We start from the raw sequence: 26,955 nt of genomic DNA on the forward strand, positions 1-26,955 counted from the left end.
CCATGCTCATGCAATTTCTAACTCTTAAGATCCGTTTGTTCCGCGTAATACTAAGAATTACATATCGAATACAGAAAATGAACAGGACGTGGTAGATACTGCAATAATAAATTGCTTTTAGTTCTCAGTTCAGATTTGAATATATTAAACACGAGCAGCACATAAAAAAATACAGTGAAAAGTTTAATAATGCACTATTAATAATTGAAGGATCATAGTCGAGTGTGAATTCTAGTTTGTAAGTCTGCCCACTTCAGGAAGGAAAATAGTTCCTAAAACCAAACCATTAAATAGACACGGACAGATTTTTTTAAATAAAAATGTATACTTCATGACATTTTAAGATTCTCAATATCCTATATCCTTATGTTCTTTCATTATCTGAGAAATAATTAAAATAAATGATGAAACTGGAATCTAACTAAAAGGACATTGTTGGTGCTAGCTCTTATTGGCAATATATACCAGTTCTTATATATGAAGTCCCTGAACTGCTAATAAAAATACTTAAAACACAGATCTACAACAAATTGTGTTGCAAATCAGGTTATCATTATCTTGTATAAACCATGGAAATTGGAATCATGTGAGCAGAAGGTTAGATTAATTCTCCATTCTCATTATAAGCACAGGTGTAGCACAAACACCATGTGAAATAACCAATTAAAATGAAAAAAAAATCTGCTTTTTCATTAGCTGCCTTCACTGCATGACCAATTAGAAAATTATTTAATATTAATATTCTGCATATACCAAAAGTAATTTTCATAGTAACTAACATAGGTAAGAGAGCAAAAAAACAGCTCTTTATCTATGGTAGTGTTCATAATCTGCAGGCTCTTCAAGGGGAGGAACTCTGTCTGATAACTTTTTTTTAAAGCACTTTTAAAAACAAAATATTTTATGGATGTGATTTGTACTGTTTAAAAATAGGAGGAGTGTTTTTAACAGATGAGAAGCTAAGGCTCAGAGAAATTAAGGTGACTTATTTGAGGTCACTTGTTAACCAAGAGATGTTAATAATTTGCTGAATGACACACAGCTGGCAAAACATAGTGAGCACCCGGGTCTCTAACATACTGACCGGAGCATGGCCACTACTGTGCCACCCATCTAGAATATTCCAGACTAAATAGATATCTAAAAATGAACTGGTTTTGAGCCAGTCACCACTGGCAACAGTCCTACTGTTGAGTCTGGGAACAAGCATGACTGAACATGTTGTAGATTGGGGATTCTGATGACTGTACTCTTTGTATATAGACGACAATAAGGTTACGGATAAGAAGATCCAGTGACTTGAGTTATCTGCATTCCAAAGCTTGCCTCCTTCACACCTAGACATTCAGACTTCCAAAGATCAGTTCATGATAACCAATTCAGGTTTGAATCCATGATTATTAAACCCATGGAATCATAGAAAACTTACAACGCAAGTTTGGACGAAGCTTTAACTTAGCTTGGTCACTGACATGAATCCCCTCTCTGATATGCCCACCAAGTAGATGGGGAGCCTCTGCTGGACTGTTCCTAATACCGCACTCGCCACCTTACCTGAGAGTCCACTCCGTCTGTGGGCAAGACAACTGTTAGAAGGTTCTGCCTTACTTGATCTAAAATTCTTTCACCAGTACAACTCCTTGGGGTAACTGAAACAAATCTAACCTCACTTCTTCAGGATGGCCTTTCAAATATTTAAACTATGGCCATCATGCCCCATAGGCTTCTCCTCTCTTCTCCCTAGGTTAAATATCTCTGATTATTAACAAGTTCCTTCTAGAATGTGAGTCCTTCTGGGATTTGGAGTCCATCCACCACTTGGGCCACTCTCTGCTCAGTATGCACAGACACATGTCTGTGTCCCTCTGAAAGTCTTCAGTGGACAAGACTAAATGCAGCTCTTCCAGGCCTGTTCTGGTCCCCATGTTGAGAGCAAGCACCTCACCACAGCCTCTTGGCTAAGGGCCCACAGGTCCTAGGTGCTATGTGCTTCTCTTTTGGTGGCAATAACCATTTCTGTTATTGACAACACAGATGTAGCCTACCTATAAGATATGTAGATATAAAGATGGGAATCCTTTCATTAAGTAAAATAAAAATTTAAAAAACACTGAAAAATTAAGAACACCTAATCACTTTGTCTGAACCGTTTGACAGCATTAGTAAGTATACTTGGAGCTTCTCAGTTCTGAAAATTTTAATTTAAAACAAATTTTTTTCAAAATAATGAAGATGATCAATACATATAGAACATAATAAGCTCTCAGAATGTTACTGAATTATCATTCCTATACTTATATGAAACATACTATCTGAGCTCACAGTGGACATCTTTATCTAAAAATAACTAAGTAAACAGCAAAAGAATTTATTTTTTTAAAACAACATCACTTTTCAATCTTAAAACCTTCTCAACATTTGATTTTCTTTAGTGTGTTTTATCATTATCCTAGACTATCTTATATGTATTGTCTTTGGAATTATGCTACATACAGCAAAGCCATGTGTTTAGCTGGCTTCGGGATGAATTCAGATACACAACATTTTCCTTCTGGGCAAAGTAATAAAACGACATTCTTGCTCCTCCCACTATAAGTCAAACAGAGGTCAGTTCCCCCATCCCTGTATCTGTTTAAATAAACTGGTCCAGCTGTTTGTTTCTAAAACGCCCTTTGACCTTGTGTCTCATCCTCCCAGCTTTTGTGACAGAATGCTTTACTTTCCATTGTGGAAGATTCTAAATTATCAAGAATTTTCTAAACACTGAACCGAAAAAAGACCTTTAGATTTTATGTGAACTTACTTCCCTTCTTAAAACACTGTCATTTCAAGAAGCATCAGTAAAATAATCATTTTAAGCTCATATATGTGTGTGTTCAAATATATATCTATATTTATGTAGGAACACATAAATATATATTAGAGCTTCAACATAAGAAACTGTGTTTTCGAAGAGAAATAAACAAGAGAATGACAAAATTCCAGTTTGGATGTACAGTGAAAAACACATTTTCCAAAAACCACAAAACAGTTTAAGATATATATCCATGGAATACACACAATCTTTAGAATTTTCCATATTGATAAGACTTCTTTAAAAAGGTTTTTAGTTTAAAGGTGTAAAAACTTTTACAATTTTACAGTTGATGTCCAAACATTATAGCCCTTAAAACTCAGATGTTTAATGTCAGGAATACAGGACAACACGATAGTTTTTCTTACACATTAAAATATTTTCACACCTTAGTTTAATAGAATGTAGCTGGAATTCACCATAAATTGGACATTTAAAAAGGTCGGCTTTTTAGTTAAGTATGCTTTAAGGTTGGGAAACATCTTGTTTGCAATTCCATATTATATTCTGAACATCAAGGTATATGGTTTTTTTTAATCTCATTTTACTTTGAAATCTCAATTTTATTCTGTGAAGTACTTTTTAAGAACTGGACACCCTGTCGGCGATAGATGACTGAACTAGAGAAAGAATTCTTACGTTTTCTTTTTTCATAGAATCATGGATTCGAATTGCTTCCTGTGATGAAACTATCTCCTGTCTCAAAACAAGAAATTTTACAAAGAAGGAGAATGGATTGGTTTGATAGCTTTATTCTGTGTCACAATAAACAGAGATGTATTTCTTTTTACCTAGTTATTTTTTAGGATTCAAGTCCTAATAAGGGGGAGTAGTGGGAGGTTGAAAGGGGAGCAAAATCTTCACAAATCTGAGACATGGGATCATCTAAAAATTAAATTTTGTTCTTTGTATTTTTTAAATAGGAATCAGACAAGCAATCAGAGAGTGGGGGATGAATCCTGAGTTATGCTAAAAAGATAAACAGGAAGTTTTGTTTTATTCTTTCTTTTCTTTGCCCCCTCCATGTTTACTTATCATCAGACTTTTTAATTCTTTTCATTCTGCTGATTCCACCTGTCTCCTTCCACTCTCGACCTCTGGATACCTGCATGGTTTTCTGAGCAAGATCTAGTAGAACAGCTTTCTAAAGGTGACCTTTGTTCTTTTGTTTATCCCCCACTCCTTTCCTGGTAACTTCTCACAAAACTGGCTTGCTAAATTTAGTTTCGTCTTCGTGAGAACCAGGAGGGGTGAAAAGATCATAGTGGGCATCCTTCAGAACCAAAACACACGGTACATTTGCCCAGTTCCACAGGCGACGGGTTCCACATAGCTTTGCCCTTGTCCTACACTCTTCTGTCCTTTGTCTTCCTTGTACGGTTCTCTGTAACACTAACAAAAGTAAGGAAAAACTACTCCCTCACTTTCAGAAATGGCATTTTCACCTTTACTCAATTAATTGTATTCCTCAGTGCATACCTCTACTTATTCACGGAGGATTAAGGAGGGCCCACATTTCCTTACTTCAGCGTGTCACAGCCAGCTCAGTGAATCACATAACACCAAAATGTTGTTGTTTCTAAACAATGACATGACACTCAGTCATCCCCATAGTGCTTCTTGTCAACTAAGCATAAGCAAATAGTCAGCAGGAAGTTAGGTACTCATTTAAGTCTGGAGAAATAGCGTTTTATAATACCCTCCTTTGCCCAAGAAGCTAAAATGGTCAACTATTAAGAAAAGATTTCATTATATAATAGAATATGTTAGTAAAAATGCTTTCTATACCTATACTATCCATTAAATAAAGTATTAATTATAGTCATCTTTGATTAATATTTAGGTATAGTTAGGAATACCTACATATATATTTAAATAATAATAAAAATTAATACCATACATTCTTAAGTACCAGTGATTGCTGCATGCACTATTTTTTATTCAATTCAAAATAAACAGCATGTAAATATAATACTTAATTGATATATAACTCATTTTAGGTAATTCCTATAAATATTTTTATGGAATTAAGCCTTGTGAAAAATCTTCAAATTTAAAATTTCACGTTGGAAAGTAGTTGCTGAATTCCAGAATTTTGTTCTTTTTTCTATCCCATGAATTTTCTTGAGGCAGCATTTCTTTCAACTTTATCACAGTCATTTAAATAAAACTATATATACTACATTTTTTTAAAGTCAACATTTCCTTATAACTTTGAGGCCTGTTTTATAAACAAACCCTTCAGGGAGGGAGTTCTAGCTATCTCCCAAATAACTCTCTGTCCTTTTAAACAAAAAATCAACTTCAAGTTCTTTTGTTGGAATCCTTCCTTTTAGATTTACATTTGCTTATTGGATTTAATGATCCATAACTGGCAGTCTTCAGGGTCCAAGCCTTCTACACTCCCTTTCTTTGTGAAATAAAATTCCATGAAACATGATTTTAAGACGCTCAAGAAAGTTGACTCAATCTCAAGTCAAACCTTATGAAATCATGTTTTTGGCACCTTCTTCTAGTTTCTCAACCTCCTCCAGGATCCGACAGTTCCAGGACTGCAATACATCATCTGTGTGTCTGACGGTGGGGGAGGTGACTGGACAGGAAGGGAGAAGGCAGCACATGCTCTGCTCTCCATCCACTCTAGAAACATAATACTGGAATTTGCTCAAATCGCAATAAGCTCATCAATCAGTGGTCTGAGAATGTTCCCCTTCTCTTGCAGTGATGGGTGTATTTGTCAAATTACTTTTTAGAAAGAACTGAAGTTTTCTAAAACAATTAAGAAAGTTAATGATACGTAAAATTTTCTTTGAAGCAACGAGTGAAAAAAATCACAAATTAGTTGAAAATTATAATGCAAAGTAATAACAAAAGCCATGTACTATTTTGGACTTTAGATGTTGAAATAACTTTCAAATACTTCATCACTTGTTTCTATATTACAGAAAGTTTTCCTTGAAAGCAAATTGTAAAATGATGTTTTATTCTAAAAAATGTAAGCTTGCTAAATCCTTTAATCTGACCTGAATTCAAAGCAAGAGTGGCTCCCTTAGTTGGGGGGGGTCTCTATTTCTTTGGTTACTACCTGCTACCTTCTAGATCCCTAAAGCCCTAGGCTCCAAACTCAGTGGAATGAACAGTGGGATATATCACCAGACCTAGCTTAAGAAATACCCAACAGTTAAACAGATCGTAAGTATTTGACATTGACATAAAAATATCTTAAGTATCCATTGACAAGTATCCATATAAAGCACAGGTAACAAAATGGCATTCATAAAATATTTACTTAACGTGACAATTTGCCATATTTGAGTTTGTATAACTTTACAAATATAAGAAAAATAGTGGTTTGCTTAAGGTATATGGCATTAAAATGATTATTAATGATTATTAGCACAATGTATAAGCAGTAGGATAATCTAAGATAATATAGCAAAATCTCCTTTACTAACGAGAAAGCTAAAATAGGTATGGTAATATCTTCAAAGGGTAGATATGTTTCTTTGGCTTAAGCTGAATCATTTTTCATATAAATTCTAATTTTCCCACATTCACAAGAAGGCAAGAAAATTGTATCTAACGAAATATCCCCTAAACATTACAGGATAAATATACTTATTTAAAACAAATATTAATTTTCTGCCTAGCTCCATTATAAATAGGATGACCAGATAATTGAGCATCTAAGCTGGGGCATTTTGGAGGTAAAGGGATACTATTATTAATTATGTTGGGCAATAGGCATAAACCATGAGTGTCCTAAGCAGGTGGGGTGTTTGGCCACTCTAATGATCAAATACAGACTGCTTTTCCAAATAGAATTCCCCCTGAATGATCGGAACTGAAACCCTCTTGTGTTAGAATGGTGACTAGCCCCGGCATGCATAAGGTGTTCTAGAATCTTAGCGCCATCTTGGAGTATCTCTCAGCTCTTTCCTTTCTCTAGGATCTCTCTTCAGTTGCCTCTGCTCCCCAAGACTTCAATAACCAAAAACTTCCCAGGCCTAGTCTCCACTCATGCCAAGGGAGGTATCTCAAAACTTAGCTTGATTTCTCCTTTCAGCTCGTCACAGACTAGGCTACAGAACGGTGCAATGAAGATGACTTGACTTGAATGGAGGCCTGTGTCTATTCCTTAAAATGTTTGCTGTAACTTCTGTTTCAATTAGTAAACCTCGAAACCTAAGCTCTACATAATGAATATTAATATGTAATCTGCAGGCCCTTAAATACAAAGGGAACCACTTGTACTAAGAGGCAAAAGTCTCTCAATTGAGATATATGACAAAATCTTTCAAATGAGGACAATAAAACTAACAAAATGACCTCCTCTTGGAACTAGTCAAATCTCTGAAAAATGTTTATGGTCATCTAAGTCACATTGGGGAAAGTTTGGAGAAGGTGCATTTCACTTCTGAGTTGCTATGCTTTTCTTTGAACATCACTCATAATTATTACGGTCAAAACCCTGGCCAAGGGTAAGGAGAGGTAGAGCAGTGCCTAGTGAGAAGAGTATGAGATCTGAGTAGGAAAACTGCCACTTCATAGTTCTGCAGTCAGAGTAGTTTTTAGGTGCTGGAATTGTGGTGAGCAAATGAGTTAACGTTTATGAAAAGCACTTTGCAAATTGTAAAACCTAAGACAAGTGTTTGTTGGGACACTTGTACAAAAACTTGTACACAAATTCTTTGTTTTTTTTTGAGGAAGGTTAGCCCTGAGTTAACATCTGCTGCCAATCCTCCTCTTTTTGCTGAGGAAGACTGGCCCTGAGCTAACATCTGTGCCCATCTTCCCCTACTTTATATATGGGACGCCTACCACAGCATGGCTTGCCAAGCGGTGCCATGTCCATACCTGGGACCCGAACCCATGAAGCCCGGGCTGCTGAAGCGGAATGTGCACACTTAACCGCTGGGCCACCAGGCTGGCCCCTGTACACGAATTCTTATAGCAGCAAAAGGTGGAAACAACTCAAATGTCCATCAGCTGATGAATGGATAAACAAAATGTGGTACATTGATACAATGGAACATTATGCAGCCATAAAGAGGAATGAAGTACTGAGGATACATGTCACAACATGAATGAAACTTGAAAACATTATGCTAAGTGAAGTAAGCCAGTCACAAAAGACCCCATATTATATTATCACATTTATGTGAAATGCCCGGAATAGGTAAATCTATAGAGACAGAAAGTAGATTAGTGATAGGGTGGAGGATAGAAGTATGGGGGGTTGGTAATAGCTAAAGGGTACAGAGTTTCTTTTCAAGGTGGTGAAAATGTTCTAAAATTGACAGTGGACATGGTTGCAGGTATCTGTGAACATACTAAAAACCAGTGAATTGTACACTTTAAATGGGAGAATTGCATGGTGTGTACATTATATCTCAATAAAGCTGTTAAAAATAAATACATAATTGTGGAATGCAAAAGGCACTGGACTGGAAATCAGCCCCACCCTTGCCTCTAATTAGCAGCATAACATTGTAAGCCCTGGGCCTCATCTGTCAAATGATGCATAAAATCCCATCCAGGACTTGGATTCTGTCGTTCTGTAGCAGTGTTTCTAAAATTTTAATCCATTCTCCCTTTTGATAAACTTCAAAATCTCATATCCTTTTGTTATTTGCAATTTCAAAAGAAATAGCATGACTAAAATCAAAGTTAATTCTCAATATTTTTTTTTATACTACATTCACTCAAAATGATTCTGATATGTCTTTCTGGCCCCCCAGTCTCTCTCAGCTCCCACTTGGCCCTGAGGATGGGAATCCCTGCCATAACCTATTGCACTTTCCTTTCTGTAAACAGGACTGCCAGGTGACCAGCCGTGAGGGCTAAGATCTGACATCTTTGGCCACATACAGTTCTTTCCATTAGCTTTTCAACATCTCCTCCTCCCTGCCCTTTCCAAGTACATATGAACTCTGACCCCAACGAGGGATCGCATACAGTCAGCCATAGCAGATGTCCTAGTGATACAGGCCAACAAAACCCCTCAACAGGACAGCAGCCCTTAAAACTATTGGTTTACATTCAAACCAGTATCCTAGAGTAGAAAATACTGGAAACTTAAATATCTATATTTTAAATCATGATGCATTTAATTCCACCCCCAGGCAATATACTATTCTTGAGAAATAATGACTTTACCAACCTTAAGTCAGATCTCTCCAATGACAGGGAATTCATTTTTGAGCTTAAGTTACATTTGGAATCCAAGAATGATTATCCCCCCAGACCTGAAACAGTTAATGTGTTTGAGAAAGGAAATATTTTTTTCCCTTCCTCAGCGATCAGATCTACTCTTGTGAGGCATTAAGCCCCTTAGTCACATTGGTTAAGAGGGTGAAAAGGAAAAGGGAGCTCTCAAGGATGGGTCCAGCTGAAGGTCTTTTGTTTATCTGTTATTGTTCAGGTGTCAAGAGCCTGAGAGAGTTTATTTCCCATATTAGTGAGTCAGACTTAAAAGCCTTGTAGGGACGGAAATAAAATAAAGAGGAAAATATCAAGGATGATGAGGGCATTGAATAGGATTGCCCTATATTTACCAAAGTTACAGGTACCCTTGGTATTGGAGGGGTTTTTCTATTTGCTTGTTTTGTTTGGAACATTCTCTTTCCCCTTAAAAATTAAAAAAGGAGCTAAACAAAACCCTAAGCACGAACACGAAGCTACAGGCTTTCACCCATTGGAGCAATGCAGACCGGATCCGAGACAACATTTGCCCTCAGAAACACTTCCTGCCCTCGTGCCCCCGGCTCCACTCCAGTTTGGAGAAAATTGTTTTACTCAACAAGGAGGCCACGTTTGCCCCATTTTTTAATATTCCAGGCTGACTTTTTAACCACTCCGAAATGCTGTTTGTTTTATGTCGGCGCAGCCTGAAGCAAGCTGATGATGTAAGTGAGAGCCGAGAGAGGGTCTCTGTGGGCACAGCTCGGTGCTTCACTGCTCAATGGTTAATCACCCAACACCAGTCTCAGCAACTGTTGACACAAAATAGGTGGAGATCAGGTCTGTGCAAGCAGAAAATACCAGGAAGGCAAACTCTATGTAAACACACTTAAGACAGATTTGACAAGAAGAGACCTAAACCTGACTTGCTAGGAAACTCCTAACGTCTAAAAAGCTTCAATGTCCCTCTCCGCTGAGGTGGTTTCCTTTGAGAAGAAAAAGAGTAACATTTTAAAAACCAAAATACGTTTACAGAAGACAGCTGAGACAATTTGTCCCCTTGATTCGCACAGCATGAGTTTCAAATCTGCTCCTACATGCAGGATTTATGTAACGTAATACAGTTCTTCCGCGTATACCTTGAGGAGAGCCAAATGAGAGAGAGGAGGGGGAGAAAAGCCCCAACTAGCGCATGCAACCACAACTCACAAAGTTATTTCTCTTGACGTACGAAACTCAGGGAAAGAAGCAAACGGGTAATGCTTAAACAGTCTTTTAATCTTATCTAACTGACACCTGACAACCTATTACTTATAGATTATTAATGCACCCACTAAAAAGTTTGTCATGTACAAAATTACTAGAGAAAAAGATTAAACGCCTGAGGAAAAAACAAATTTTGCTATAAAATAACATCAGAAATTTCAAGACTATTATCTGTCATGCCATTCACAGACTCATAGCACACTGCTAAAAACAACTGATTTATCTTTATTATGAATCCTAAAATGACAGCACACATGTTTTCCATGTCTTGTGATAATGTTTAATTTCATCTAGCTTTTATTTTACAGAGCTTGATTTGCTTACTTAAGATGAAGAAAAGTAATAAGTTTTTAATTAATTTTCCTTGGTGTCTCTTTACCAAAGGACTTGGGCTGTTTTTCCACTCCTTGTGTAAAGCTGGAATCAGAGTCAGTTTCGGAACATTCGCCTCGCTTCTCTTTGGTTCTCATTATTATACGGTCTAGAATATCAGAGCTGGAAGAGGCTTAGAGTCCTGCTCGTTGGTCCTACCTGTCCACTTAAGGCAGAGGAAGCTGTTGGCCCCGGAGATAAAGTGACCTGATCAAGGATACACATGTAATTGGGGAGGACTGAGGAAGACAGATGAAATGTTTTGACTCCAGATGTGCTTTTCCCTGCATGTTCCCTCCCCTTACTCGCTCTGTGCGAATTGCATGCTGTCCAGAGGCTTGCACGGGAATGTGTTCCCTCGCCACCTGTGGATGGCCGGGCTCTTCCCCCTTGCCTGTGATGCCTCTCAGCCCCCTCGCCTCCCAAGCTCTCTGCAAGTACACGGGAGTCAGGTCCTGCTCTGCCAGCTTTGCGTGACACGCAAGGAGTTCTTTCCATTTTTCTGACAAGATACTTGTGCCAAAACACTGTAAACAACAAATCTGGCTTCATTAGGACTTGCAACAAGTCCTGCTGACCTACACACCAGGTTCAAAGTCAACCACCAAGCCACTGGTTTCATTGCCTTGAAAGGGATCACAGATATTCAGAAGCATTGGGTCTGCGATGGATATATCAGCCTCCCAACTCACTCAGCTCTGGGCCTCACTCAAACTCCCACCCTAAGTGGTCCTAAAATACTTCCTCAGCTTGTACCGACACTCAGCTTCGAGCATCACACTCTTGTCCTGTCCTGAAAAGCTCAGAAACTATCCAAATGCTGACTGGAGGAGAAACAGGGGTTACACAAAAGAGTATTTAGACTTTCAAATCCACCTTCACACATCCCATACCTTCCTGTTTCTCTTCTCCCTCAGACTCAAGGTCCCGTGGTAGAAGCGAAAAAGTCTTTCCATGCAGCGCACTGGGCCAACACCTACCCCTTCCTAAGGGGTTTCCATCTTTTGCAGTATTAACGATGTGATTTAACACAGCGGGGGAAAGCTCTGAGTAAACTTATGGTGTAAAACTTCCAACAAGGTATATTTAACAGACTGCAGAGTCATTTTCAAAGAGGATTGTTTGCTGGAAATTTTTAAAACCTGCAGACAAAGGCAACGTCTCTGTTGAACTCCTAAGACTCTCTGACATGACAATACCTGAAGGTTTCTACAGTCACAGCTCTTTTCCCTGCAAGCTATTTGCTCAGCTTTCCTAATAATACCCTGCCTGCCTGGCACCTCGCCAGCTCTGTCTCAGGCAATATGCAAGCTAAACATTTTTTGACTGATTTCAATATTTTCTTATGAGCAACTAGACAGTATTTTATCTAGTGAGTATTACTGATTGCTATAATCTAAGCCCAGAGTAAGTGCCTGTAAAGGTAATATTATTAGAATTGACACTCAAGGTGAAAAGCGTAGCAATTAACTGTGGCTTGGAGAACAACAACCCATTCTGAAACGTGCTGGAGAGTTATTCTGTTTATATTTCTCGTTCTTTGAAAAATACGGCACCTGTTACTCCATTGATCAACCAGGAAGTCTATCTTAAATGTAGGTCACACTTAAATTCTCAAGAGAAAAAGTTAACCACCTGCTTAATAAAATTACCTGTGTGTGTGAAGTTGTCCCATCCCTAGGTGATTCCCAGGGAGGGAAAATCGCTAGACACCCTGTACTTTCATTTCGTAGTTGAATAGCAAACAAATGACCCAGTGCTTCTTGCACGGTGCGCTGTTTTTTACATCTGTTTTCCTTGCTTTTGTGCCATGCCTCTGTTTAGCTTTATTGACAAAACAATCTGTGCCTAATGTTTAAACAACATCTGTAAAATGTATTATTAAATTATGTTGGAAGAAAAAGGAGAGCAATGCTATGAAACCCTATGACCCCCTATTGATTTTTAGATCACAGAAGTTGAAAGGATAATTTGTGAATGTTTTAACATTTACATCTGCACAGGTACCTATATTTATAGAATCTTTGATTACTTATAAAAGTATTTGCTACATTATTACCATAACTCAGAAAGCAACCTGACCTTTAACTGTTGAATCTGTTTATTATGATAAGGGAGATCCTATTTTTTAAAAATAAGTTTACATTTTTACCTGCTAGCAGCATAAATCTCTAAGGATAACATACTTTTTTTCCCCACTAGTAATAAATGGGAAGTGACTCCTCAATGATTTGCCGTTTGGAAGGCAATAAATGAAGTAACTAGGAAGATCTGGTGTGTGTACTAAATCTGAGAACCGTAGAGCTGGGATAGTTCTGTGAAGTGTCACCTCAATTGTTAGGATGCTCCCTGGCATTTTATGCACCCCATTGATGGAGAGCGATTTTTCTCTCTGCATACATACTGTATTTCACATACGTGATGTATTTTGCACCTAAATCCATATTGCCTTCTCAGAACATAAAGGAATAATCGTTTAACTTTAGGTCTTAATGGGAAAGTGTTTGGATGAAAAGTAGTAAACAAAGAAACTGTAAAATTTATTCAATCCACCCTTGGCTAGACCTCCGCTGAGGCAGAATGTGTCTGCGGCGTGCAGCAAGTAAGATACACTCACAGGCACAAGTTTTCATCACACAGAATTCCCAGGTCTGCAACACTGCAGTGAAAACGTATAAGGGAGTTTTTATTTGAGCATTCTACACTCACATTTTCAATATAAAAAAACCAAGTTGGTGTATTCAGGAGAAAACAGAACTGAGTATTGACTTTGTGTGTGTGTATAGGGGCTTTCTTTAAAATTCCACCTAAACATTTAAAGACCTAAGTAACCATCTAATCTCAAAACTTAAGAAGTTTCTGCTTAAACGACTAAAACATTCAACATATTAGTAATGTTTTCACTGCTGATATAACAGAAGTATTTGTCACAACTACAACAACGATGAAAAAACAAAGATGAAAGCCCCAAATGTTATTATTTATCAACTTTGGATCAAATCATAATTGGGAGTGTGGGGGAAAAGGAAGAAGAATACACACATTTATAGCACATATTATATTTCAAAAATCATCATGCTGTAAATCTAAGTCCACCACAGCATGCTAGATTGAAATATTGAGGCAATTAGTTACGGAAGCTGATTTTTAAAATAACATGCAGTTACCTTAAATACTTAATTTAGGTAAAAATATTTTTGTCTTTTTTGTGTAACTATTTACATAATTGCCTCAATTCTCAAAAAAATTATTGGCATAGACTTGTCCTACAGTGTCTCATCTAATAAATTTTGCATTTCACCCCAAGGCCCCATTCTTACAAGTAATGAGACCAACCATTTTAAGATTCCTCCCCTCTGTTTTCATTCTGACAAGTAGACCCAATGTAAGAGTTACAATGGTGATTTCTTTTACTCCAAATTTTCTCTTAATTAATCAAATCTGTCTTGCTGTTTTACATTTAGATTTTCCCTGCAGTCTCTTCTCCTCCCCAATCCCATGTGCTTTGGCCTTAGTTATCCAAGGCGGGTAGTATATTTCACTTACGTGAATTAAAGGAGTGTAAAATTAGTTCAGCAAGAGATTGAAAGAACTGTTACAATGCACCAAATTTCTCTCATCTCATTTTTCAGTCAAAACTTAAAGCTGCATCAGCCAGAGTTTCTATGACAAGCTAACAGCTAGACACGACTATATATTTTTCACTTTCCCATTGTCTATTTCAATATACTATGCTGCTGCCAATAATTATGACTGATCTACACCCAACCTGCCCTTCAGCATTTTCTTAAATCTCTTCAACAGTGACTCATCGTTCGTACAAAATGTACATGTGTGTTAACAAGTTTTAAGAAATCCAACAAGAAAGAAACGTTTTTTAATGTTGTGGCTAAATGAAGTGAAAGGGAAATTCTAAATTACTAGTGAAGATTTAGTTTTTTAATTATTATTTCCAGAAGGAAGCACCTTGGGCTTAAGGCTCAATACAGGAAAAATGTTTACAAGCTCTCAAAAAAGCTTTGTGTAATTTTTTATTATGGCAAAGTAAAATGAAAACCACTGAGTGGTTATGCTGCTTTTTAGTCTTCAAGTACGCCACAGTTTAAGATTCCCTGACATCTTTGGTTTCAATATGATACTGTCTGGGTTTCCCCATTTTTGTATCATATTTCCTACTCAAAACCTAAAGAAAAAGAAATCTATTATCAGTTCCCTAAAAGGAGAAGGTTTGGACGAAAATTAATAGACCATTAAAAACTCAAATGAAACATGGGAATGTCATTATTCATCAAACTTAAGAGAAACAATCTCTTTTACAACTTCTAGTTACTTGAGGGAAATTCTCCACCACAAAGAAAGCTGTTAGAGTTGAAACAGTTGCCAAGTGTAAAGCAAGGAAGCCCAAGCAGAAGTCACTTCTAACTCCCTATAGGAGTAGAGAGAACTCACGCACACCACACTATTATTTATCAATTTTGGATCGAATCATAATTGGGAGTTCGGGGGGAAAGGAAGAAGAATACATACATTTATAGCACATATTACATTTCAAAAATCATCATGCTGTAAATCTAAGTCCACCACAGCATGTGCCAGTTGAGAACAGAATTGGGTTTAAATCCCACATAAGTGAGTAAAAGTGATTTTAAGTTATGGACCTGTGCAGAATTGGCGTGAAATTTAGAGTAAAGTCTGAAAATACTTTGAAAAATTATTATATGCTATGTATTAAAACTTTTTTAAAGGTCTTTTTTTTTCCCCTTCTAATTGCGAAACCAAGGAAGTCAAATTGTGATCGCTGTGCAGAGAATCTAGGAAGATGACAATTGCAGACGGCTTGGTGTCACAGGAATGCCTGCCTGCCCCAGCCTCCACAGCAAATATCCCGTAAGTCTGTGCACCTTTGGAAAGCAACTTCTATTGGAATCTGTTCTCTGGTGATGATGTTTATAGACGGAATTTGCTAGCAACCCTGGGGAGGAAGAGAGATGACAGGTGTGACAGATCACCTGTATGGCAGTGCCTTGCCTTCCTTAATTAGAGCTCGCTCTGCCACTCCTTGGCCCTCAAATGGGAATATTTCCCAGGGAAGTACGACATTTGTACAACCTCCATTGTATTCAGATTGGCTCACCATCTGTTTAACTTTGAAAATATATATGAATTTAGGTGGACATGCAAAATTGATAGTCTATCCTATAATAGCACCCAGAATGATTTGAAAGAATAAGTTCAAATATGTACAATCAACAGTCTTGAAAATTAAGATACAGTAGCAGATAAAAATAAGCAAACAAAAAAACCTCGGCAGTGACACAACGCCTGGTAACATTTAGATATAGCACGTCTTCCCTTCCTACCCTACCCACTTGACTAGGAGGGCTGCAAAAATTGATCTCCCAGGGCTGTGGGAAGGTCATAGAAATTGATAACCCTTACAAGTAATGCTTATGTGAGTCTGTCTGTGTCTTGCAGATAGGGCACTTTGTAAATTAATCCTCCAAAGGCAAATATATTGTAAGTAGCTTGTTATCTCTAAAATACTAAATTGAAGAATACATGGGATTATATTGACAGAAATTACATTTTCTGTAATGGGCTTTAATATATCTGAAATCTCTCCCAAAGGCTCCCGGGCTCTCTAACAGAGAAGAGTCTGTTAATGCAGGTGCAATGGACATCAAGAACAAATTTATTCCCCAAAATGGATTAGGCCATGTAATCAGAGATGCTGTAATATTAATCTTTGACACTTAGTGAACAGAAAGAAATACTTCTGTCTGCAAACTAGCATTCCCAGTTCTCCTCTTTCTTCAACCAGGCTCTGGGCCCTTTCTGGATTTTACTTCAAAGAGGATAAAGTTTCCCCGTCATAAACACTAATCTAAAAATATTAGGACAATTAATTAGATACACTTAGTTTTAGAGGATATTGGATTTCGATACCCTTCAGATATGACACTAGCTCACGGTGATTATGTGAACCTGGCTTTCAGCACACTCACAAAGGGTAATAAATCATACTTTCTCAAAGCCTCGTTGCCACACTGCCGTACATTAAGTCAGAAGATTGTTGGCTGGTTCTTGGTACATAATCTCAGCTTCCCCCCAAATCAGGAATTTACACACTTATCTAGAAACAATATTGCACGCCCTGAGATACATCAAGTTTTGGATAGCTTCAAAGTAGAAACATAAATAATTTCTCCTTTTCCATAGATGAGAGACAAGAGGAAAAGGGGAGACTCCTTGAAGGCATAGCCTTAACAGAATCTAACTGAATTTATTCAATGAATTTCAAACCTGACTGATATGTGATGGTGGATTTTCTTGTTTCCTAGAAAATAAGATGATGGCATTCTTTCTATCCTTTATCCCGAAGGGTAAAGAAAGCCAGAGAGAGAGATTTACAGAGCCATGGTGAATGTGAATTAAACACTTACTTAAACCCTACCTAAAATCTGTCCATCTATAAAGGAGGGGGCAGCAATACAACAGTTCTCCTCCACACCAGCAAGTGCTCTCACCCATCAGTCCACAGCTCACTTTCACCTTTGCATCAACAAGTCACCAGGGAAAACAGGGACAACTGGGTGTGTCTTCTCAATGCAAAACATTAGCTGCAGGTTGCCAGAGGGGAAGCGGATGGTGTTTAAACACAAAGCCAAATTACTTACCAGTTGTTCACTTGAAGGATGGTGAGTCCCGTGTCTTGTGCCAACTGCTTTTTCTGTTCTTCAGAAGGGTACGGGTGCTGAAAGAGAACAAAAAAGCTGGGTGAATGCACATAGACTTTGGACAGATAATATCTTCCATATCATATATCAGGTGCACTGCTAGGGGCTAGGGGCTCAGTAATAAATACATATGCTCTGTAAAAAAAAGATATGTGTACGTCAGGCAATATTTAGGCTATTTTGTCAATAACTTAAGTGTCTAGTGAAGTCTATAATTAAAGGTAAAAATGCTGAGGTGTGTCACTCTTATTAATGGAATACTACATCATCTAATTAATGGCAGTAAAAGACAAGCCAATTACAAAGATTAGTGAAGTGTAGAAATAGCTACTTAGGATACTTGCAGAACCTTGATACTGAGTTCATCCTTTAACAGGTTTATTTGTTGCAAACACAAAAAGTTTAATATGATATTCACTGTACTTTATAGGATTAAAATGAGGACAAGCCCTGTTTGACCATACAAAAGTATACAAAGTTGATGTAATATTTCTACGGAACCATGGATTTCTGAAGTTGAACCATTTGGACCAGCAGTCTCAGCTATGGTTCCCACTAGTTAAGTACCTTGTTATGACATCGTCCCTCCAAAACACCATATTGCCAGATACAAACGTCAAAATTAAAGTAGGTGTATTTTTTTAAAAACCGCTATTCATTTTATCTCTTCTGCAAAGCACAAATAAAATTCAACCAAAGTTAGTTTCCATATCTGAATGTCAACACATGCTAGGATTCTGAACACAGGCCAATATAAGGTCAAAGAGCAGCATATTTTGCATGCTAAGGACAAGCCCAGCTATGTTCCTCATGAGTTAGAGTGGATAAAAAAGTATCACGGGATTAGATAATAAAGTGAAATCCATACCTTCTTGTAAGAATGTTTAGAATTCTACTGAAATCAGTTTGGGCACAAATACCTTCTGCTCAGTAGTCAACTCTATCTAAATTTGAAATATACCTTTCTAAAGAGGGGGAGGCGCTGAGGACATGGTTTCCATCTGTGGAGACACTGGCTATGTTGAAACACTGTATCCCAGTAAACTCCCCAAGATAAAAATTGTTCTGATAGTCAACCTTCTATTTTTCTATGAATGAGAAAGGGCACCCCTAACTCTCAAATTAACTATCTGCGCCATTGGAAACTAAATTCTGGTCTGTCGAATGTTAATTAACACAGCTTTTAATCTCATTAAAAATGTCTGAGTAAATGCTGAGAAGTCTTGTTAATGACCACTTCAATTCTCTTATATATAAGTTTAAATATGTTCTATATGGATACACATGGGATTTGTTTGCAGCAAGCAGCGATGTAGTAATTTTTCCCTTAAGCATTGTCTTTGATTGTCACTTAATCAATAAATACACAATTAGAATAAGGTTTTGCTTTCATGGAATATAGTGCCTTTCTCTAAAGAGCTCCAAGTATATCACAGACAGGATGGTAATTAATCCCCATTATATCCCTTTGAGGGACATAAATGGAATCTATTGCCCCTCCTGTTTGAAAGGTGAGGAAACTGGCCAGGGGAAGGCATGGTCAGCAGCGACACGACGCTGTGATATTTCCTGCTTCCCTTCCAGTGTCTCAGCCTCACCATGACCCAAGGATGTGGCAAACGCCTTTCATAACTCTAATCATATCCCTTGCTCACAAACCTCCAGACTGCTTACTGCAGCCTGGAAGGCCCGCCACCACCCAGCCCTGCTCACCTCTTGGACTGCATGGCCTTCCTCATCCCCACCCCACCCCTCTGCCCAGCCACACAGTCCTCCTTTCTGTTCTTCCAACATGCCAGGCTTGTCCCTACCACTCAGGCTCCCGCTCCAATGGCACTTTCAGGTCTCAGCTCCAATGCTAAGCCTTTCCCACTCTCTACCAGCCCGCCTTATCACTCTCCCATCAGTCTTTTTCCTTTTTCCCTAATAGCAAGCATCACTCTGTGAAACACCTGTTCTGATCGTTTGTTTCCTTGTTGTTGTGTCTCTTTCCACTCATTTAGCAACTCTGAACTCGGTGCCTTTCTCCTTCACCATCCTCAAAACCCAGACCAGCACATAACAGGAAATCAGTAACTATTTGTGAAACCAAGGAATGGCTATGGTTTGCCATGATCCACTGAAGCTCTCCACTCAGATGCAACATCAAAATGTATAATAAATTTTTTTCGAAGCTCACAGGAAATATAAACAACCCAATTTGAGATCCACAACAATCCTTTCTCTTACTTCATTCCTAAAAGTGACGCTGATCCACTCTTTTCAAATAAAAGTATATAAACTTCTTAATAGGCTAAGATCATAGGTGAAATCACCTTATTCAACATAATGACAGTCATCGGAACCAAAATCTCATCATTGGCTACTGAGCTAGAAGCAATCCATTACCCTAAGGTTTAAAACGTAACTCCCACTGCAGAAAGGTTTGCCACACAATACAAACCAAATGAATCTTTTATCCTCTGAATAGAATACTGAATTTGAAGGTTTGATATGTAGTAGTTTTATGTCTACACTAGCTGAAGAATTGTACATAGGTATAGGGACTCTATTAGATTGTATAAATTATGTTGCCATTCCATGACTATGAGACTTTGAACAAGGGACAACTTTGCGAATCCTCACTTTTGTCATCTGGAGTTCTAAGATCCATCAAAGTTAAAGGTTACCCAGGCTAGCCATTCTTCCAGAATATAAGCCTAATTTTGAAATATGCAAATTTTAGCATCTAGCTGTTGGCACTATTTGCCATATATAGTTATAGACTGACATACACAAGTAGTTTCCAATCTACGTTTTCAGTAATTTTATTTGTTTACAGTTTTGCGGGTCCTATAGGAATATTTTTCAGTGATTTTCAGTAGAATTAATAAATATGTCAACAATCTCTCTTCATTACAGTTGGATGGTGAAAACTTTTGCCCTTTCTTAGTTGTCTTAACATTGTGACCAGAACTGGATAAAAATTAATATTTATGCCATTTACCTTTAGTTACTTTGAAAATTGAGAATTGTCACAGTCTTTTATTTGTGCTGTGTTTTCAAGAGTATTTTTGCATGCCTGTTTGTGAGCAAGTTTTACATCCATTCTTAGAAAGCAAATGGAATTCACATTTTATTTATGCAAGTGGTGTCAGGAAAATTCTCTTTGGATCATTAAAATTACCTGAATCATTATAGCTTCAAAGAGCAATGACATGACCCTCAAAATTTCAGTGCAAATTTGGATTGTTCCTTCACATCATGCCGTTTCTGATTTCATAATTTAAATATCATAAAATGAGAAACTTCTCCCCTTTTTTTCCTCTGTCACTTTTCATGTGATCTGATTTTAAGTAATTGGAACAAACTGTGTCTAATTTCATGCAGCATAATTGCTAGGCAGCCTCAAGCAATAGAGACCCAGCACTCTGTCTCCATTAAACAATTTTCAGTTGTTCGGGATATATTTTTTTAATAGAATGAATGAGCCTGGATGAAATTAAATGTCAGAATAATCTGGTCATTGTTAAAGGGGGGAAAGGTATCAACAAAATTCCTAAACTGTCTATGGAAGGTCAACTGAATGTTTTCTTTTTCTCATAGTTCTTGGCCTTAGTGTCCAGAAAACTTTCAATTCCTTGAAAAAAATCGATAATTGCTAGAGTCACATGAAACCCATGACTTTAGGTAGTTAATCCTGAGTCAACCAAAAATTCACAAAGAAGTAGGCTTTTTAACTGAAATCCAATGTTTAAATATCTTAAATTCTATGCATCCTTACTAGATAAGCTTTTTGTGGATAGTATGAGTTATTCCTTTATAGATGTAAAAAAAAATGACTTGACAAAAACCCAATACACCACAGGCAAGACCGCTTTAAAAACATTCAAACCCTGTTGCCTTCCACCCACAGGGCTAGAGAGGCCACAAGATGGGCAAAGGTAGCCTTCATTTTACAAAAGAGATGAAGAGAAATCCCATTTTAGGAAGAAATGGGAAATTCATTCCAAACCCTCGCAACTAAGGGCCTAGGTCACCCCTTGCCATTCTCCTGAACACCTTTGCTATGACTGCATCTAAAAGGCAAGGACACTAGTTTAAGAAAGATCAGTAGGTTCTTGTGAAGGAAAGACAGATTGCACTTGCCAGATAGACCAATCAACCTAATCACTTTGGGATATCAAAGCAAATTTGACCACAGTCCAATAGACAGTGACGGGAGACCTTGCCTTTGTTGTGTACATTAGCCTCATGCCATTATCTCTTAAAAGCTTAATTATTTGCAAACAATTGATCAAGATGGGAATTTGAGAAAGGATATGCAAGGGCCACTGGGAGAACTGCAACGCATTAAGAGAGCAAACAAAATTACCTTTAGATCTTACAATAAGAATTAACGATTGAGACGGGAGAGCTCGGCAGTGCAGTAGCTGCAAGGGTTCTTTCTTGAGTGTTTCCCATTTGATCTGCATTAACACCTCAGGAATGAGTGAAAGCCATAAAACAGTGATTATGTATGGGTAAAGCTGACCCTCCCTTCCAGCATTAAACCTGCACACATGTATTAGGCTAGCCTCGCCGGGAAGAGAAGAGATGCTGGACTCAAAGGGAAAATAAGTGGCTTGTGGGCAGTGGAACTCCAGCTAATGGAAATAACTCACAAAATAATCACCCTTATTTCAATAATCAATGCCCTGCCTTCTCCTTTCCAGGATAAATCTCTTGCTGAAATATAAACCGTTTGCCACTCCTCTTGTGTTTCTGGATCTGCAGATCAACTTCTAATAATGGCCTAGTATGGCAGTGATTGCTTAATAACCCCATCAAAGAATAAAATGATCCCTCGAGTATGCGTCCTGTGTAATAGAAATAGGTAAAGAACGTCTGAAAAAACTCTAAAAATAGCTTACGTTAAAGTTAAGTCTGAACTGTCATTTTATGAGCCCCAAAGAATAGGAAGTGACAGAAAGAAAATGGCAACTTTCCAAAGAAAGTTATCTGCACAAATCCAATTTTATTTCTTGAGGTTCGGATGGGAGGGGGCTTCTGATGCTGGTTGTCTGGTATTTACAAGTTTCCAATACATTGAAAGAAAACACTTATTTAAACAATCAAGCAGGCTCTTTGAGATGAGCATCAATGGGAAAAGAAAAACTCGTCAGGACACACAGATGGAAAATGTCCAGCCTTGTATCTTAACGATATCCGTGGCCAAATGTACTCCTTTCATCAAATTTTCCACCCCTGACTGCAAATGTGGATGCCAAGACAGTGATGAACTTTATCTTATCTACCCTGGTAACCAAGTTTCAATAACGTTCCCTCCCTCACTGGCTTGCCCACTCGAACAGCACATTGTAATGGCAGCAGAAAATTTGAAAATAATCCTGTACAGAGCTCGCTGGTGAGATAATGGAAGGCTACGCTGCCCCTTCTCAAGCCTCAGATTAGTAATTTCTTGTGACACAGAACTGCCTCTATACCGAAACTGCAAAACAGCTATAACAAAGCAATAGAGGTGGAAGCAATTTTCAAGCAAAATGTTACATGCTATACTTTAAAAGGTATGGGAATAGGTACCTGGGGAGCTGATCTAACAGGAGGAATTATGGCAACTGTCCAATATAACCCTTATCAAGGCAATGTTCTGTTGCTTGGCTGAATATGTTGGAAGAACAATTTCGGAACTTCTTTTATCCTTTTTCCTCCAGCCCTTTGCCTCCTCCACAGCTAAGTTTAATGCATTAATATAAGTTGACCTTGAGCTAAACTCTGGTATGTGATGGAGAGATACTCCCTTTAAAGAAAAAAAAAATCTACCATATGGCCTTTAACCATTAGATCTCTGTGTTCTTTTAAAACTTCTACTGAGTTTCTGTCACTGAGGGAATATTGTGGATCTACATTAAAATAACAAGCATATTACATATGTGACCTCTAAGAGGATAAGCAGACACTTGCTAACCAAATATGTTTGTATTTGTTTAACATAAATTTTTTTTTGCCTATAAAAACTTCTCCCACTTTAAATAAACTTGCAGCCATTTTCCCCTTATGCGTTGACTATGAATAGCTTACACTGTGACAATTACATTGATCTAGGATACTTTTTTCCTTTAAAAAAATCCATAATGCTTCCCTATTGTCTCCCAGCTTTATGAATTAGTTTTACTGTTTCAGTGAATGCTTTTTTGTCTTCTGACTGCACATTATCAAAGAGACACTTTGTGCCTCCTATTTGCATTACAAAAGCAATGCACCGTGCAGTCGAAGAACATAGCCTGAATGCATAGTAGCGGGGTCCTGCATCCTCACACAGGCTGGAATCAAAAGAAGAACGGGGGTGTCGGTCCTGGCTAAGAAGCCAAAAATGTTTGGAGCATTGTCAGTGAAGTCACAGGATTTCGACCTGCTTTCTTAATTCTCCACCAACGCTCCTGCTCTTGGATCGCCTAGCTGCTCAGACTAAACATGCCCCATTGATTGTTTGGCACTTCCTTTTTCTGAAGCCCAGTCAAGCCATTTCCCAGACAGTCCCTCCCATTTCTTGTACATCCAGCAGCAGTTAGGAGTAGTCGCTAGTGAAGGTGTGCCAGTAGGAAAGTCAGGTAGGAATCTCTAAACATGATCTTATCACATGAAAATGATTGAAGTGTGGGAGGAAAAGTTGAACACGGGGTAATAATTTCATAGCAATCTTTACTTTCTCATTGAGACTATCTTTGTAACACACAGCCATGGAAAACATTGTTTTATAGTCAATTATAAAAGGCCAATACTACAATGCCCTGCCTGTCCTGCCTATATGATCTTCCAATTTCTTGTAAATACCAATTAAATATAAAAGAAAAACACTAAATAAAAAGGACTAATACTTATATTAAGGGATTTCAAGGTCCTTTGTATTGGGAATTTGTTTTTAAGTTGCTTGCAATTCTTCAATAATAACAATGTTTTAGATCGATTCTTTATTAGCTATGTTATGTGTGTTATAGGAGTATTTTTAAGTATATGCATTAAAGCATAAAATTTAGACTCTAAATTAGCAATTACTTATATCCTGTTCCTAAAAGTATTAAAATTCATGAAGAGTGCTAAAATTATTTTGAACAGATATGATAATTAATGAATTCCCTGAATATTGATTCTCTTAGTAGAAGACCATGGCTATAAAAGGAAACACACAAAGGCCAATAAGAAAATAGGGTGGGAGGAGTGTGGGGGGAGGTGGGGAGGAATGGGGGAGAAAACTCATGCTTCACTTTTGTGTCCTCTTTGAATTGTTTTAAATAATACTGGCTCATTTGAACTCTGTTTGTCAGCAGGACAAACACACTGCGTGCATTATCTCATGTACTCTTGGTGGCCCCCAGGCATAGGGACTATGCTGTGCTCCATTTCACAGATGAGGAAGCTGAGGCTTGGCTAGGTCAAAAAACACGCCCAACAGCTCACAGCTACTTAGTTCTGGGGCCAGGTCTGTCCTCTCCTGAGTTTCTCCACTCGGTTGCACTCTCACTGATGTTTCTTTCCCATGTCTCCATTCCCTTTTTTAAGCTACATTTTTAAACCAAAAATATATGATAACATGAACTATGTTGAACTATGAACTGTGTCGTTAACTGTGGTGAGCAGTGACTGAATGTTTCACTGCAGTTTTAACAGCCTTGATCCAGGAAAGAGTTGCTGCTCTCCCTGCCCCCCCCCCCCACCCCCGCCCTGCCCCACCTGCATCCCACCTGCATCCCCAATGCTTCTGTCCTGGAGGCAAAGATCAAGGGGCTGGGATGGAGCTGTGGGGTAAAAGGTAGTTCACCAGACTCTTACCCCACATTCTCCCTCCAGCATCCATCCAAAGGGACTTTATTAACAGGAGCTTAATAGTATTACTAGGAGTGGTAGAAGTAGCAATGGTAACATAAATTAAGAAGTGAGGATGTCCAGGCGTTGTTCCAAATACTTCGCATATATTAACTCATTTTATCCTCACAAAATCTTATGAGGTAGGGACAACTATATACCCATTTTACAGATGAGGAGACTTGGGCACAGAAAGGACAAATAACTTTCTCAAGTTCACACAACAGGTAAGTAGTGGAGCTGGGATTTGAAACTTGGTAGTGACACAGAAGTTGTGAAAAATTCACTTCCAAACTATTTTGTTTTTTAAATGATGGGCGGAGCAATCCCACTCATTCCTGATGAGTTAATCATGAATATATATGATGATTACTACTCACTGCATGAATAAGCTATTATCTCAATGTGTGTGTGTCTTTTATTTCTACAACTCAGTTCTGTTAATAGAAGCAATAGTAGATTTTGCTACAAGATACAAAACTCAATAGAAACAAATATGTCCATCAGAGCTTGTTGCATTGCTTCTAAATACAAGAATGAGGATAGGTTATATACAAGAACACTCTAAGGGTCATAGAAACAAATGCCTGCTATCCCATCCAACTACACTACAATATGCCATACATTGTCTGCTTGAAAATAAATTGTTGGGTTTTTTTGCCAATTACTTTCATTTCTTATGTGATTCTTAATCAAATATGAGTTAAATTACATTTGGAACCATTTCATTTTAGTAGAATACTAATAAAAACACCCGAATGCTATTCCCATTCATAATGCTACTAGCCCAGTTCTGTGCCCAATAAATATTTGTTGTGTGAATGAATGAATGCTATTGAAGTTAGAGATACCCAAAAAGCCTTAACTAGCATTTTCTAGTAGATGACTTCAGATAAACATCGGAAAACTAGCAGCCCCATTTCAACAGTTATTTATCCTTCTCACTCAGTTCGACAAATTCCGAAATAGTAGAGATTTTATTTACTTTATTTAACTGACATTTATATAATGCTTACTCTCTGCCAGGCAATGTTCTCAGTTCTTTACAAGGATTCACTCATTTAACCTTTGTAACAAGCCTATGCAGTAAGCATTTTTGCCTTTATGTTACAGATGAGGAAACTGAGGCACAGAGTCTAAGTTACTTGGAAGTAGGATGGAGCTTGGATCTGACCCTAAGCAGTCTAGTTCTGCAGCCCACGCTCTTGATTACTGTGTTATTCTGTTTGTCTTTCTTTGCGTGTGTAATTCCTCCCAAAGTGTCTCCAAAATCCACTCCATGTTGTTGTTGGGTTCATCTGTTGCAAAAGTTCCCCTCCCACTCTCCAACTGCCAGGTAGGGAAATTCAAGTTCTCCATCTTATGGGGCCTATCACAGGGCTGAAGAAAAGACAAAGGAGACTGTTTTGACCTACCGACAGGCTGTTCCCCAAGACTTTCACTTTAACAAATAAAACAAAACAATGGTACACCATACCGGACCACTTTTCTGAAAAGAAAGTTCGTGACCGATTTATACAATAAATTCCAATAAAGCAAGGATCTTTTCCAAACTACATACAGCTCATCTCTGCTATTTCAGAGAATGTGCCTCTTGAAAGGAGACCTACCCCCAACCGGAAGAACATTTTTCCACTTTAAAAATCAAAGTGAAAGGGTTTTGAAACCATTAAGAGAAAAGACAAGAAAGATGAAATACAA

At 37.9% G+C, this 26,955-nt stretch overlaps 1 protein-coding gene across 2 annotated transcripts in view; it reads right to left on the reverse strand.

Moving 5' to 3' along the window:
* Positions 1–26,955, reverse strand: part of MEIS1 (Meis homeobox 1) — a 131,707-nt gene that overhangs the window by 6,121 nt on the left and 98,631 nt on the right. For both annotated transcript variants that reach the window (XM_014836767.3, XM_014836768.3), the window contains exon 9: positions 17,353–17,429. In XM_014836767.3, coding sequence (XP_014692253.1) covers positions 17,353–17,429 — 77 coding nt within the window. The remainder of the gene's footprint in view (positions 1–17,352; positions 17,430–26,955) is intronic.

Source organism: Equus asinus, chromosome 6, assembly GCF_041296235.1.
Source record: "Equus asinus isolate D_3611 breed Donkey chromosome 6, EquAss-T2T_v2, whole genome shotgun sequence".
Lineage (NCBI taxonomy): Eukaryota > Metazoa > Chordata > Mammalia > Perissodactyla > Equidae > Equus > Equus asinus.